The following is a 16,239-nucleotide window of genomic DNA, read 5'->3' on the forward strand; positions in this document are numbered from 1 at the left end:
TGAAGGCTCTGGATGTTGTAGGGCTGTCTTGGTTGACATGTCTCTGCAACACCGCGTGGAGACCTGGGGCAGTGCCATTGGATTGGCAGACCGGGGTGGTCCCCATCTTTAAGAAGGGAGACCGGAGGGTGTGCTCCAACTCCTGGGGAATCACACTCCTCAGCCTCCCCGGTAAGGTCTATGCCAGGGTGCTGGAAAGGAGGGTCCGCCTGTTAGTCGAACCTCAGATCTGGGAGGAACAGTATGGTTTTTGTCCTGGTTGTGGAACGCTGGACCAACTCTTTATCCTCTCAAGGATATTGGAGTGTGTGTGTGCGTGTGCGTGTGTGTGTGTGAGTTTGCCCAACCAGTCTACATGTGCTTTGTGGACCTGGGGAAGGCATTCGGCCGTGTCCCTCGGGGTATCCTTTGGGAGGTCCTGCGGGAGTATGGGGTGTCTGGCCCATTGTTGTGGGCCATTCAGTCTCTGTACAATCGCAGTGAGAGCTTGGTCTGTATAGCCGAGTCGGATTCGTTTCCTGTGGGTGTTGGACTTTGTCAGGGCTGCCCTTTGTCACCGATTCTGTTCATAATTTTTATGGACAGAATTTCTAGGTGTAGCCAGGTGGTGGAAGGCTTCTTCCTTGGTGGCCTCAGAGTCTCATCTCTGCTCTTTGCAGATGATGCAGTCCTGTTGGCTTAATCAGGTGGTGGCCTCCAGGTCGCAGTGGAACGGTTCACAGCCGAGTGTGAAGCGGCTGGCGTGTGAATCAGCACTTTTAAATCTGAGGCCATGGTCCTCAGCCGGAAAAGGGTGGAGTGCCCTCTCCAGCTCAGGGCTGAGTTCCTGCCCCAAGTGGAGGAGTTCAAGTATCTCGGGGTCTTGTTCACGGGTGATGGGAAAACAGACGGATCGGGGCTGCTGTTGGTCGTGGTTTGGGTTCCCCCCCCTTTTTTTTTTATTTTTTAAGCTTTCACTTGGTAAATGTTTACACTTATTACAAAGCAAAACAGCAACATTCGATCACAGAGCAAAACAACACCAACAAGAAAACAAAATCATATATATTCAGTACAACAACACCCCCCCGCCCCCGTACCCACAAGACTCTCAGATTCCAAACATTTCTATTCCTACACCTTTACATGCACATTTTAGACCTATATCCATCAATACACGTTCAAATATTTGTATATACAACACAAGAATCAGCGAGGGAGTACCATAAAATGTCAATTAATGGGTTACTTTGAGGCTAATCCTAGAGGGTTCATATGACAGTTTTATCAGTTAAATCTAGAAAGGGTAGACTGTCTATAAAGGGGGCCCAAATCTTCTCAAAAGTTGCCTGACGTCCTCTCACATTATACAAAATCTTTTCAGGTTTGCAATAAGAGATCAGTTCGTCAGCCCATTGTTTTGCTGATGGCGACTTTTTCAATTTCCAATTAATCAGGATGCATTTTTTAGCTGCAGTACTTGCAAGTAGGATAAAGTATCTCTTATAGTCTTATAGTATAGTTTACACTGATGGAAGCTGTGTCTCCTAGGATCCATATTTTGGGATCCAATTCAGTCTGATTGCCTAAGACCTTTGAGGTTATATCAATAACCCGCCTCCAAAATTCTTCTATAGTTGGGCAGCTCCACAGCATATGTAAAAGTTCACCATCAGTCACCCTGCATTGCTGACATTTAGGGGAGTTTTTGCTGTCAATTTTATGTAGTCTGTAAGGTGTGTAGTATGTCCTATGATATGATATATATTAAATTGAATCTGTCTATGATTTGTGGATATTAGTACGTCTGAGCCTGTTCCAGTAAACGACTCCATTAAGTCTCCTCATATACGCATCCAAGGTCTATTTCCCATTTTTGTTTTGTAGTTGTCTTTTTATATATATATATATATATATATATATATATATATATATATATATATATATATATATATATATATATATATATATATATAAGGGGTGGGACTTGATTAAAAAAATTAATCGAATTAATTACAAGCTTTGTAATTAATTAATCGAAATTAATCGCATTTCAATATTTGACATGATAAATATTAATTTAAGTTTAGTTGATTATTAATCAATATACATAAGCTTAAACTTCAAAATGTTGTTTATTTTCCCACCAGTCTACTACACAGACCAACGAAGGGTGGAAGTGCTCCTGTGATAAGCAAACTCCTGAAATTAAAGTTAAGCATCATAACTGGATAGTTTTATTCAACATTAATGTCTCACTTGTTATAGTTGGAAATTAATCATTAGCTCAGCTGTATTCCTTGATGTTGAAATGTGTTATGCTTGTTTTAACAGCTTCTTTTGAATTAAAGACTTAAAATTAAACCACAAAAAGGAGAAAAAGTTCGTTCTCCGTTTAACCAGCTGCTTTTACACAGCTGTGCTTCACACTCACGGTTGCTAGGCGACATGAGCTACGCAGAGGTGACGGCAGCTGATATGAAGGCTAGCCGCTCACTTCCGGCCTTTGTGGTCTGCGAAAGACGTGGGCCGGGTCCTTCGCAGGATGCGGCCCCTAATTTGGACATTGTGCGTCGATATAATCTGTATGCCGGGAACTCGTGCACTGAGAAACGTTCCACGGTGCAAAGTGCAATTAAAATGCGTTAAAATTTTTAATGCGTTAATTTCCCCGTAATTAATTAATCCAAATTAACGCGTTAAAGTCCCACCCCTATTATATATATATATATATATATATATATATATATATATATATATATATATTATATATATTATATATATATATTATATATATATATATTATATATATATATAATAGGTAATTTTCCATTAATTATTCCATATATGAAGGAAGTTATTTTTTTTGAGGAATTCCATAGTTTATTGCATAATTGAAATTCAAAGTGAGTTTCTTCTGGAAATTTCTTATTCAATTGCTGGAAGCTAGCTAAAGTGTCATTAATATATAAATCAGCTATTTGAATTTGCCAGTCCATCCAACTACGTAAAACTGAGTCAGCAATATGCTGTGAGAGATTGGGATTGCCCCAATCTCTGAGAAAAGAGATGTTTATATCTAAGAGTGAGTGAGTGAGTGAGATTCATGCCAAGCCGCGAAGGTATTCAAAATTACTGAATTGTTTGTCAATGTGGCCAAGCCTTTTTTCCCCCCTATGAAAGGAACATTCTTTAAAGATATGGGGTACAAGTCATGTTGTTCTATTGATAGCCATCTAACTAGGGCTGCATAAAACGATTATTTTAGTAATCGAGTATTCTATCGATTATTCCAGCGATTAATCGAGTAATCGGATAAGAAATACTTTTTTTTATTAACAGTTTATCTGCATATTTTAACTTCCATAATGCAGTTTCTCGCCATGTGAACAAACAGCGATGAATGGAGCAGCTACAAAGTTCTCTTTTCTTCACCTTAACACTTGCTGATCAGGTGCTTGATGAAGGACCTCCAGCTGTTTCACAGATTTAATGGTGGTTACTAAAAGAAAAAGCTGCTGTTTTGGACGCTGGAAAAACGTTTCCTTTTTCACTACTTGAGTTCACCGTCACAGCTTCGCCTCTTTGCGCTTGCGCAGTTAAAACCGCTGCCTGCTATGAGTGTTTTGAAAAACTAGTGGCTGTGGGAGCCATGGCGCATGTGTGAGTAATGGTGTAATGCTTTGTATTCACAAGCATTCTCAAAAATACGTTTCTACTGCAGGTCTATATTTAGTCACTAATAAGGGATTAAAGTATAAAAAATATTTTGAAGGAGCCCCTCGGTCCTGGGGGGCGGGCCTTCCGGTACCGAACCATCGCTAGTGCTAATGGCCCGCGCTCGCTAGCAAACCAGTTCTGGTAGCTACAGCTGAAGTAAAGACAAAAATAGCAGCTGAAATTCTCAGCGAGCACAACACACAGTGGAGAGCAGTGGAGGCGTGGAAATGCATGTCAGCGACAGTTGCCACCCGTCACGTAAATTACGGAACACGGCATGTTACGGAGCCGTATTCCACGGAGTCCCGTAACATACGGGGTTCTGTATTTTACAGACAGGTGGCAACTCTAGTGATGATCCACTCTGTGTTAAATGAAATCCATCGCAGCGACGGAGAGCTTTTTAGAATGTGTGCTTGTGTATACGTGAGTGATTCACACTCCAGTCCAGTAGGTGGCGGTAATGCAGTTCTATGTTGGTTTGCCAGCCCCCAATAAACCCACAAAAAAACGTCAGCACTAATGCTGCTAATGCTAGTGAGGAGCGCCGCTTACACCGAGACAGCTGAGCGCTGCAGAGTTTAAACGAAGCATCGACACAGTAAATTTGTGTCGATAAATTTTTAGAATCGATTTAATCGAGTTAATCGATGAATCGTTGCAGCCCTACATCTAACTTCACAATTTTCTGCATGCAGCCAAAAAAATTGAGATGAAATTGAGAGGCAAGATAATAATTTCTGAAGTTCGGAAGATTAAGTCCTCCTTTTTAGTATGGAGCCTGTAACGATGTTAGTTTGACCCTAGGGTTCTTCTTTTGCCATACAAAAGGAATCATGGTTTTATTAAGCTCTTTGAAAAAGTTCTTGGGGATATTTATTGGAAGGCATTGAAAAGATAAATGTACTTAGGCAGAATATTCATTTTAATAGTATTTATTCTGCCTATAAGAGACAACGGGAGGTCCATCCATCTATGGAGTTTAAGTTTGGTTTGTTCCAATAACGTTAAATAATTTTGTTTAAATATATAATCCTCCGTTTTGCCAGTTTGAATACCCAAATACTTTAGACCATTGTTGCACCATTTCAGTGGGTTCGTAAGGGCTCTAATACTATTGGCCTTGGGGGTCCTGAATAGTGTTTTAACATACTGAATAAATCTCTCTCCAAAGCCCATAGCTTCTAACATATGAAATAAAAAACTTGGTTCAGTCCTGTTGAACGCGTCCATGGAGATTATTAGCATAGGTTTTTGGTCTTTTTGAGCAATGTTTAATATGTGAAGCAGTCCTGCACATTATCCGCACCATACCTGTTTTTTCACAAAGCCTGTCTGCTCAGCATGTATCAACTTTGGTATCACCTCTTCAAGTCTAAGAGCAACTAGTTTGGATAGTATCTTATAATCTGTGTTTAAAAGGCTAAGGGGTCTATATGAGTCACATTTCTTTTTATCCTCACCTGGTTTTGGAAGTAAAATGATAGTTGCCATTTCCAATGAGTCTGGTAATTTTTTACTCTCAAGGGCTTCCTTAATCATATTTGTGAGTGGAGTCAGCAGCTGTCTAGAAAAGCCTTTGTAAAACTCAGCAGGAAATCCATCTGGCCCAGGAGTTTTATTGTTTTTTAAAGAATTAAGTGCTTGAAATACCTCCTGCTCTGATATAACATCATCCAAAAATCTCCTGTCGTCATCTTGTAATTTAGGGAATTAATCCTTTAATATATGTTCCTGCTTCAGTATTTCCAGCCTCGTGCTCAGATTTGTACAATTTTTCATAAAACTTTTTAAATTCTGCATTTATTGAGGTTGTACTATCAAGAATTCTGCCCTCCTCCATTACTATTGAATGTATAAATTTATCAGAAACTTCCTTTCTAATTTGCCAGGCCAAGAGTTTGCTTGTTTTATTCCCAAATTCATAGTAATGATATCTGGTCCTGGCCATATCAGCTTCCTCTTTGTTGGTACATAAGTTGTTATATTGCATCCTTATTTTTATTAATGTGTGTATTATGAATGAATAAATGTTCCTCCTTTTCCGTGGCGATGTATTTTTTTCCCAACTGTTTCATTTCATTTTCCAGGTTAATTAATGTTTCTCTATTTTTTTTAACTTTGTATGCACTGTATGACAAAACATGGCCTCTCATATATGCTTTAAGAGCTTCCCAGATATTAGCTTGTGTTGAGGTGTTAGATTTAACATCAAGAAATATTTCAATATTAGTAGTCATATATGAAATGAAATCAGGGTCTTTTAACACGTAATTTTTAAACCTCCATCTACGTGTTGATGGCTGTGGTCTATCTATCATCCAGATGAGTTTGATAGGATTATGATCTGAAAAGGTGGCTGCTAAATAGGAACATGCAGTCACTGAGGATACCATATTTTGTGATATTAAGAACATATGCCTTCTAGAATGCGTGTTGTGCATTGCAGAAAAATAAGAAAAATCTCTTTCGTTTGGATGGTAATTTCTCCACACATCCACTATGCCTATGTCCATCATTCCTTGCTTTAGTACTGCAGCTGCCTTTGTTAATGAGGTTGTTTTGGGAGATGAACGGTCCAAGGTGGGATTTAGGACCAGATTAAAATCTCCACCTACTATGCATTGGCCTTCAATTGTAGCTAACTTCATAATCAAGTTACTAAAAAACACTGGGTCATCATAGTTAGGGCCATATATATTTACCAAAGATATCTTTTCCCTATTTATCACACAATCCACTAATAAAAACCTACCATTTCTGTCCTTTTCTATTGAAATTAGTTTAAAGTTCAGATGTTTACTAATAAGTAAAGCCACACCTCTTGCTTTTGAGGAGTAGGAGGAATAGTAAACATTCCCCACCCAGTCTGTACGCAACTTTAGATGCTCATCATCTGTTAGGTGACTTTCTTGGATGAATGCTGTATCTACCTTCTGTCTCTTTAAGTATGTCAGCATTTTCTTCCTCTTAATTGGTGAATTGATCCCTCTGATGTTCCATGAGATACATGTTAGCCCATTAGTAAGATTATTTATATAACTGTCTGAACAGAATAAGTATCAAGGTATCTGAATCAAAGGATACCTGATTGCATTCCCTGACTGAATTATACTGTATTAAGATAATGAACATAAGTGTAGTGAAGAGGTTCAACTTAAACCACAAAATGCTTTGGATATTTATGTAAGTAGGTAATTGAGATTCAATGAGAGATCTTGTACATCCCAAAAGACAGAAAAAAAGAAAACCTGCCTAATAAAAACCCCATAACAAAACAACATTAGGTAGGTAACTCTCCTAAACAACAACAATGGTGGCTCTAGCAACAAATAGTAGCAGAACTCATAGAAGAAACAAGTGCAGCTGATTGGATGTTCAGATGAAGAGAGTGAAGTGAGGAGTTTCCTTCAGCTGAGTTTTCTTCAGCTCTTAACATTTCTTTTATTCTCATTATGTCTATTTGTTTTTGGAATTTAAAAAATACTTTCTTCCAAAAATTCACCAATCTGTTGGTTTTTGAATTAGTTAATTCCATAAATAGTAAAGCATCAGACATGAGAGAAATGCAAGAGGCACATCAGTCTTTTCATTCCATGGTAGCTTTGCTTCAGAAAACTTTATAGCTGCTCCATCCACTCTGTTTGTTTCACACAGGGAAAAACTGCAGTACAGAAGTTAAAATATGCAGATGAACTGTAATATGAAAAAAGTATTTCTTATCCAGTTACTCAGGTAATCGATGGAATAATCGATTGAATACTCAATTGCTATAATATGAATAGTTGCAGCCCTAATGAAATTTGCAACATACCGTAAGCCAATGCATCACCTTCTCACATAGGAGCAACAGGATTCAGATGATAGAGCGATTATTGTAAGTAAGTAATGTTTATTTATTTAGTGCTTCACACAGACAAAAAGTCATAAAGTGCTGTGCAATAATTAAAACACAATATAACCCCCCCCCCCATAAAACACCATGTTAAAAACACAACATTACCATATTAAAAGAAAAAGAATAAAAATAAAGTCAACAGAAAGTCTAGTTAAACACTCAGCTAAATGGAGCTGGAGTGGTAAACAGTTCCAGAGCTTTGGTGCCACTGCCTGAAAAGCTCTGCCCCTCCCTGGTCCTTAGTCGTGTATGTGGGACAACTAAAAGATTTTGATTTTGTTGTGTGACAGACTGTTGACTTGTGTAAAATTGATCCAGACATTTAAAAACAATTTTTAAAAATAATAATACAAAAAAGATCAGATTTGTATCAGTATCGGCGATATCCAAATGTAAAATATCGGTATCGGACATAAAAAAGTGGTATCGTGCCATCCCTAATATAATATAGAAGTTTCACTTTTGGAATGGAATTACTGAAATACATCAACTTTTTCATGATATTCTAATTTTATGACCAGCACCTGTATCTTGGTCATAACTGACCATTTTACAAAATATGCTGTGGCTATACCCACAAAAGATCAGAAGACTACCACAGTCGCAAAGAGCTTATGGGAGCAGTTTTTTGTTTCCTGACCTCTTGCTGAATGATCAAGGCAGAGATTTTGAGTCTGAGCTAATTAAAGAACTCTGTGCTCTAGTTGACATTACACAAGTCCCTATCATCCAAGAGGAAATCCAGTTGAAAGGTTCAATCGAGCCCTTCTTTCCATGCTTGGAACCCTAAAAAAAGCAAGAACAAAAGTCACTATCATGATTATGTAAAACTGCTAACACATACCTGTAACTGCACTCAGAATGAGGTGACTGGGTATAGTCCATACGAGTTGATGTTTGGACACTAGCCCCCGCTCCCGATTGACATCTCATTCCATTTGCCTGTCAAAAATGGTTCTCCAAAATCTCACTCTCAGTACGTCAAAAACCTAAAAGCACGCCTTGCAGAAAGTTATCAAATAGCCACCAAGAATTCACAAAAGTTTGCTGATTGAAACTTTGACAAAACAGTGAGAGAATCAACCTTGGAAACAGGTGATCAAGTTCTAGTCAGAAACCTTCTTCTGCATAATAAACACAAGCTTGCAAATAAGTGGAAGCCAAGAGTATACAAAGTTCTCACCAAAGTGTCAGACTTACCTGTGTACACGGTAGAGCCTATCAATGGAGACGGCCCACTAGAACTCTGCAAAGAGACCACTTACTCCCTTGTGGTAACCTTTGTGAAGAGGAAGAAGAAATTGCACAATCTGAACCTAAACCTCGTTGACCAAGAACAAGACACAGTCCACCTCAAACCCATGAGGAAAAGTCTGAGTCTGATGATGAAATACTTTGTTGTACCATTCACTTACCTGTCACACACGAGGAAATGATGTGAAATCCCATGACCATCACCTGTAAGTCATTCAACGTCCTGAACTCAGCCTTACCAGTCTGAGCCTCAAGTCTCTGACTTACCTGCAAACTCTATTCTGTCGTCCTTGCCCTGTAAACTGACAATCAAAATAGCAAAAATCTACCGGATATGACAACCCGAAAGTTCAAAATGATGCTGATTCATCAGATGTTCTTACCTCTGAAACTCCTGAAGGAGGACAAGGAAGTGAAACAGTTCCAGACCTGAGCAACCCTACTCGAAGGTCGGAGCGGTCACACGACCCCCTGACCGATTTCATTACATTCAGCTGGGTAAACCCTTAATCTCCTTTGCCCAGAGTTTCCTGGACAGTTTCAACAAAGCACTTGCTGCTGTTGGTGATGCTGATTATGACCTCAATCAATCAATTAAAGCATGATGGGACTCGTACAGAGTTAAGGGGGGGGGGGGGTGTTACCCATGATGAAGTATTGGGCTACTAAGGCTGTTTATGTGATTTAAGCAGCAATAGTTGTTTTGTTCCAGTAGAGCAGAGGTCCCCAACCCCCAGGCCGTGGACCGGTACCGGGCCGTGGGACATTTGGTACCGGGCCGCACATAAAGAATATCCATCCATTCCATCCATTCACTTCCGCTTATCCTGTTCAGGGTCGCGGGGGGGCTGGAGCCTATCCCAGCTGTCATAGGGCGAGAGGCAGGGTACACTCTGTACAGGTCGCCAGCCTGTCGCAGGGCCAACACAGAGTTACAGACAACCTTTCACACTCACATTCATGCTCTCATTCACACCTATGGGCAATTTAGATTAGCCAATTAACCTAACCCCAGTAAGTGCATGTCTTTGGAATGTGGGAGGAAACCGGAGTACCCAGAGGAAACCCACGCAAGCACGGGGAGAACATGCAAACTCCACACAGAGAGAGGGAGAGGCCTGGGCCAAGGTGGAATCGAACCCAGGCCTTCCAGATGGTATTCTAACTGTGAGGCAGCAGTGCTAACCACTGCGCCACCGTGCTGCCCCACATAAAGAATAAATAACTTAAATTATTTCCGGTTTACTTGTTATCTGAGCCTAAACTATATTTTATTTTGAAAAATGGGCGGATTCGCTCCGTTACTTCCCTCCATGACTTCCTCTTGACGTGTCAAGATGTTTCTGCTCACATGATACGTCACCGCTAAAATTAAACCCAGAAGCTTCAGGCCTGTCTAACGAAATCGGTTGGTTGACCTACATAACGCTTCTTTAAATTTTTGAGTGCTCAACAAGAGTAGAAAAGCGCTATGTAAGAACTAGTCCATTTACCATTTTTATTTATCAACACCGGGGATAGCAGTGAGGTAGACCCAGCCATCAAACTGACTCTCCAGCGCTTGACACCGCGGCTCTGCAGCCACGCTCCATGTGAAATCGGCCGAACCCAGTCAAACCAGAAGCCAGCAAAAATGAGTATCAGAGAAACACGCTCAGGGGGCTTACACTGATTCAGTGTTATGGTGAGTTGTATTTTTCATGCGCTTTATACAGTAAAAATCACCTAAGTCGAAGTCGCACAAATCGGGTTTTCGCTCTAGTTGGATGGCATCTGCAGGTCCTGATTTTTCCTAACATTAATTCCAATAAAATCATCACATAAATCCGTCGGATATTCACCTACCTCGGATGAAAAATCTGGTCCCATTGTAATAAATTTCCAGTTAAATGTGATCGCATAAACTGGATGAGTTTAGCGCTAAAACCCTCCTCAGCTCCTGTCCGCCCACTTCCATGCATCGGCTCGTTCGTGCACAACTACACACACACTAACAACGCCTGGAAATTGTTTGTGTTTATATCAGTTCATTTCACCAGTGATAATCGTGGCAAGTGTAAGCTACAAACTTGCACTTACGAGTAAAATTTCAGATTATAAAATTTGCAGAAGCAAATTCATAGATGAAGCAGAAGCCATTGCAGCGAAATTCGATAATAGACCCCAAACTGGGCCATTTGAATCCGACTGAGGTGATTTCTACTGTATTTGTTTTTGCGGTGTATCTTATTTTGAAGGCATGTATTACCATGGCTCTAACAGCTGACCAGGGAGCGCTGTGGGCAGAGAGCCTGTTATTCATGTTGAGGCGGGATGTTACGAGGACGCTGCTGATAGAGTTGCATACGAATACAAAGTGGATTCCCGTTTTTTATTATTATACGTAGAAAATATCACACTTGGTTATGGTCGTATCATTTATTTTGACGTATTTATTCGCCACACCTTAAAAGCCGGTCCGTGGAAATATTTTCTAACACTAAACCGGTCCGCGGCTCAAAAAAGGTTGGGGACCACTGCAGTAGAGTGCACCTTGGTGATACATGTTTTTATGTGAGCACGCCACAGCGATCTTGACTCTGACTTTGACAACATCAGAATCAACCAGCAATTAGCTGGAGCTCACAAGTAAAAAGCTTACGATAAATCAGCGAAAATGATAAATAATTCTGGACCATAGGAGTGCAACTAAATGAGGAAATTACATGTGGAGGTCCCGATTGATAAGATAAGATAAGATAGTGTTTATTTGTCACATGCACAGTTATACACAGTACAATGCACAGTGAAATGTATTTTGTACCTGCAACCTTATATACACACACATATAAATAAGAAGAATAAAAATTTAAAAAAAGTAATTCACACTATACACTATACTCTATATACTATACACTATACACACTTTTTAAATTATATGTCTGTGTAGATTCTCAGTCATCCAGGTCATAGTAGTCTCTGTAGCTTGAAAAAGGCGACTGGACTTCTTTTTGTTTCTTGAAGACGTTTCACCTCTCATCCGAAAGGCTTCTTCAGTTCTCAACCAAATGGTGGAGAGACCCAGGTATTTAAACCCCTGTGGGCGTAGTCCCCTGGAGGTGGTTATGACCCTCTATTGATCATGTGCGTGAACACATGTGCCCAGGTGTGAAGGGGGCATGGGTCATATTTAATCAATGGTTTCAGTTGAAACCAATTTAGGACTCCGCTCCATTGTTTCCTGTGGCCTATTGAGGTCACTGGAACAAAGGTGTGAATGGGGGTGAATGGGGTGTGAATGGGGGTTGAGAATGGTGTGAACAAAGGTGTATTGTTGTGGCCCAGACGTCTCAACCCCCATTCACACCTTTGTTCCAGTGACCTCAATAGGCCACAGGAAACAATGGAGCGGAGTCCTAAATTGGTTTCAACTGAAACCATTGATTAAATATGACCCACGCCCCCTTCACACCTGGGCACATGTGTTCACGCACATGATCAATAGAGGGTCATAACCACCTCCAGGGGACTACGCCCACAGGGGTTTAAATACCTGGGTCTCTCCACCATTTGGTTGAGAACTGAAGAAGCCTTTCGGATGAGAGGTGAAACGTCTTCAAGAAACAAAAAGAAGTCCAGTCGCCTTTTTCAAGCTCCAGAGACTTTTTAAATTATAATATTTACATTGTGCAATAATGGTCCAGTTAGGGCTCAGAGTTGAGCAGACGGATGGCTTGTGGGTAAAAACTCTTCTTCAACCTTTCAGTCTTAGTCCTCAGGCAGCGGTAACGCCGGCCTGATGGGAGCAGGGAGAAGAGAGAGTGTCCGGGGTGGCTGGGCTGTTTTAGGATCTTCATGGCCCTCAGCCTGCACTGCTTGGTGTAAATGTCCTGCAGGTTGGGGAGGGTGGTTCTGATGGTCCGTTCAGCTGAACGAACCACCCTTTTTAGGGCCATGAAGTCCTGCTTGGTGCAGTTTCCCATCCAGGTGGTGATGCTCCCACGCATGATGCTCTCAATGGTGCAGGTGTAAAAGTTCCTGAGCACCTTGAGTGGGAGCTTGAAGTCTCTCAGCCGCCTGAGGAGGTAGAGACGCTGTCTGGCCTTCTTCACAGTGATGTTTATGTGATGAGTCCAGGACAGGTCCTGTGAGATGGTCACTCCCAGGTATTTGAAGGTGTCCACTCTTTCCACCTCAGCACCACTGATGACAAGTGGATGGTAGTCCCTCTGCTGCTTCCTGCTGAAGTCCACGATCAGTTCCTTTGTTTTGCTGACGTTGAGCAGGAGGTGGTTCTCCTGGCACCAGTTCTCCAGGCGGGAGACCTCTCTCCTGTAGGCTGTCTCCTCATTGTGAGAGATTAGTCCCACAACAGCAGTGTCGTCAGCAAACTTGATGATGACGTTGGACTCTGACGTGGCCTCGCAGTCATGGGTGTACAGTGAGTACAGCAGAGGGCTGAGTACACAGCCTTGGGGGGATCCAGTGTTGAGGGTGAGGGAGGATGAGGTGAGGTGACCCACTCGTACCACCTGTGGTCTGCTGGTCAGGAAGCTGTGAACCCACCTGCACAGGGATGGGCCCAGGCCCAGGTCCAGCAGCTTAGAGACCAGCCTGGAGGGAACTATGGTGTTGAATGCTGAGCTGTAATCTACAAACAGCACTCTCACATAGTTCCCCTTACCAGTGTCTATGTGTGAAAGGGTCTTGTGGAGGAGGAAGGATATGGCGTCATCTGTGGATCTGTCTGGCCGGTATGCAAACTGTAGTGGGTCGAGGGTGGTGGGCAGTGAGGAGGTGATGAATGTCTTGATGAGTCTCTCAAAACACTTCATCACCACAGAGGTGAGTGCTATGGGCCTGAAGTCATTGGGGCTGCTGGGGTGTGGTTTCTTTGGGACAGGGACTATGATGGACTTTTTAAAGCAGGTGGGAATCACACACAGTTTCAGTGAGAGGTTGAATATCAGTGTAAACACAGGTGCCAGCTGGTCAGCGCAGGTCTTAAGGACACGTCCACTAATACCGTCTGGTCCAGCCGCTTTCCTGGTGTTTACACGTCTAAACGCCCTCCTCACGTCGCGCTCCGTCACAGTGAGTGTCTCCGCCCCTCCGGCCGGGAGCGCAGCGGCTGTCGGCTTCCCGACTCAAAGCGCGCAAAGAAGATGTTGAGTTCATCAGCCAGAGAAGCGTCGGCACTCACCGGGTGTGTGTGTGGTGCTTTGTAGTCCGTGATGGTGCGTAGTCCCTGCCACAGTCCCCTGGGGTCAGACTGTTGTAGTTGCTGTTCCAGTCTGCGGCCGTAGCGATGTTTAGCCTCTTTCACCGCTCTGCGGACGTTGTATGATGCAACCTTGTAGTCCTCCATGTTCCCAGAGGCGAGGCCGGAGTTGTAGGCAACGGTGCGGGACCTCAGGGCGTCGCGGACAGATTTATCCACCCACGGCTTCTGGTTGGGAAAAGTCCTGATGGTCCTCCTTAGTGAAGTGTCTTCAACAACTTTCCCAATAAATCCCACAACAGTTTCCGTAAACTCCTCGATGTCTCCGCCCGCGCTGCTGCGAAACATGTCCCAGTCGGTTGAATCCAACGCACCTGCAGAGCGGCCTCTGTTTGATCAGACCACCGTGTCACTTCTCTCACAGCAGGGGGTTCCTGCCTGAGCCGTTGTTTGTATTTCGGCATGAGAAAGACAGAGGTGTGGTCAGACTTCCCAAAAGGCGGAAGAGGCTTTGCTTTGTAGCCCTCTTTGAATGGAGAATAGCAGTGGTCTAGGGTCCTCTCTCCTCTGGTGGGGCAGTCGATGTGTTGAATCAATTCCGGTATCAGCTTTTTCAAGTTTGCACTGTTAAAGTCCCCGGCTACGATGAGAGCCGCATCACGCTGGTTAGCCTGATAGGTGGAAATAGCCTCATGTAGCTCAGATAGTGCAGTGTTTGTGTCCGCCTGAGGTGGAATATAGACGGCGCTGAAGATGACCGAAGTGAACTCGCGGGGCAGGTAGTGGGGACGGAATTTCAGGGTTAGGAGCTCCAGGTTAGGTGAACATGATTGTTTCAGAAGGACAACATTCCTACTGTCACACCAGTTGTTATTAATCATTAGGCACACACCTCCTCCTCTTGATTTTCCAGACTCACTCGTTCTGTCCGTGCGATGAACCCTGAAGAACTCCGACGGCTGTACGGCGTGGTCCGGTATGAGGGGAGTCAGCCATGTCTCCGTGAGACAGATGATGTTGCAGTCCCTTATGTCCCTCTGAAACTGTATCCTGGCCCTGAGTTCGTCCAGCTTGTTATCCAGTGACTGGACATTAGCCAACAGGATGCTCGGCAGTGGCGTTTGGTGCGCTCTGCGCCTCAGCCTCTCTCTTACGCCGGCTCTTTTCCCTCGGGGCCTTGTCCGTGACCTGGTCCGTCCTTTGTTTGAGCTGGCCCACTGGAAACGCAGTATTTCCCGAGGCCAAGTCGGGTCGGGAGAAAAAGGTGTCAGAATACAGCCAGAGTGCTGTATTCTGATATTAAAAAGAGTCTGTCTGTCATACGTGATATGACACAGAGCAGGCGGAATTATAAAGTCCAAAATTAGAGCTAAACCTAATATATACAAACAAAGCGTAGGAGCAGGTACGACGGCTGCTGACCTCACCGGCGCCATCTTGGAGATTGGTTTCTTATAGTGATCCTCGTTCTGTGATGTCGAGCCCAACCCACGGTGTCTGTCAATGGTGCAACAGTGTGGCCAGCTGAAAACATGCATTCACGGGAGAACCCTGAACTGAACATTGTCCGTTGGATTACAGATAAGATGCACCCTAAAACGCTACCCGGGTAGTAACGGTAGCAACCAGAACTTTGAACATTAAACAAAAACTCATTTTGGGGAACAGAGCTCTATTTAATTTTGGGGTTTTTATGTATTTTGTTTCATAAGCGCTGTACATTTGTGTGTGCTTTAAATCACACTTGTATCACATCATGTTTCTTCTCTTTCTTCCAGGTTCTGTCGGTCAACAGTAAATCTCTCAGATCAAACTGAGTTCTTGATGAATCTCTTCATTGGAGCAGCAGAGAGAGAACAGCAGACAGGAGAGAAGATGCTGAACATGTTATCATCAGTCTGCTCTTATCCATCATTCCCATTTCAGTTTGATGATGATGATTATGATTATCACCAATATCAGAGTGATTTCCTGTTGGATCTGTACTCCCGTGTGAAGGACTATGAGACTCAGACAGGCAGGAGTGTCCTTCCATCATTACAGTCAGTTTTCCAGTCAGCTCCTGCAGTCTGGTTCATAAAGCTCTCAGAGACAAAGACCTCCATCCTCCTGGAAGTGCTGAAACTGCAGTCAGAGAAGAAAGCAGTGGAGCTGGATGGATGTTCATATGAAGAGAGTGAAGTGAGGA

General features: G+C 42.7%; 1 protein-coding gene across 1 annotated transcript in view; it reads left to right on the forward strand.

Moving 5' to 3' along the window:
- The window catches only part of LOC115791231 (protein NLRC5-like), a 30,874-nt gene extending 14,672 nt beyond the window's left edge, over positions 1-16,202 (forward strand). Inside the window, exons 6-7 of the mRNA XM_030745391.1 lie at positions 15,830-15,953; positions 16,031-16,202. Coding sequence (XP_030601251.1) covers positions 15,830-15,953; positions 16,031-16,057 — 151 coding nt within the window. The 3' untranslated portion in view covers positions 16,058-16,202. The remainder of the gene's footprint in view (positions 1-15,829; positions 15,954-16,030) is intronic.
- The last annotated feature ends 37 nt before the right edge of the window (positions 16,203-16,239 follow it).

The sequence above is a fragment of the Archocentrus centrarchus genome, chromosome 2 (genome assembly GCF_007364275.1).
Source record: "Archocentrus centrarchus isolate MPI-CPG fArcCen1 chromosome 2, fArcCen1, whole genome shotgun sequence".
Classification (NCBI taxonomy): domain Eukaryota; kingdom Metazoa; phylum Chordata; class Actinopteri; order Cichliformes; family Cichlidae; genus Archocentrus; species Archocentrus centrarchus.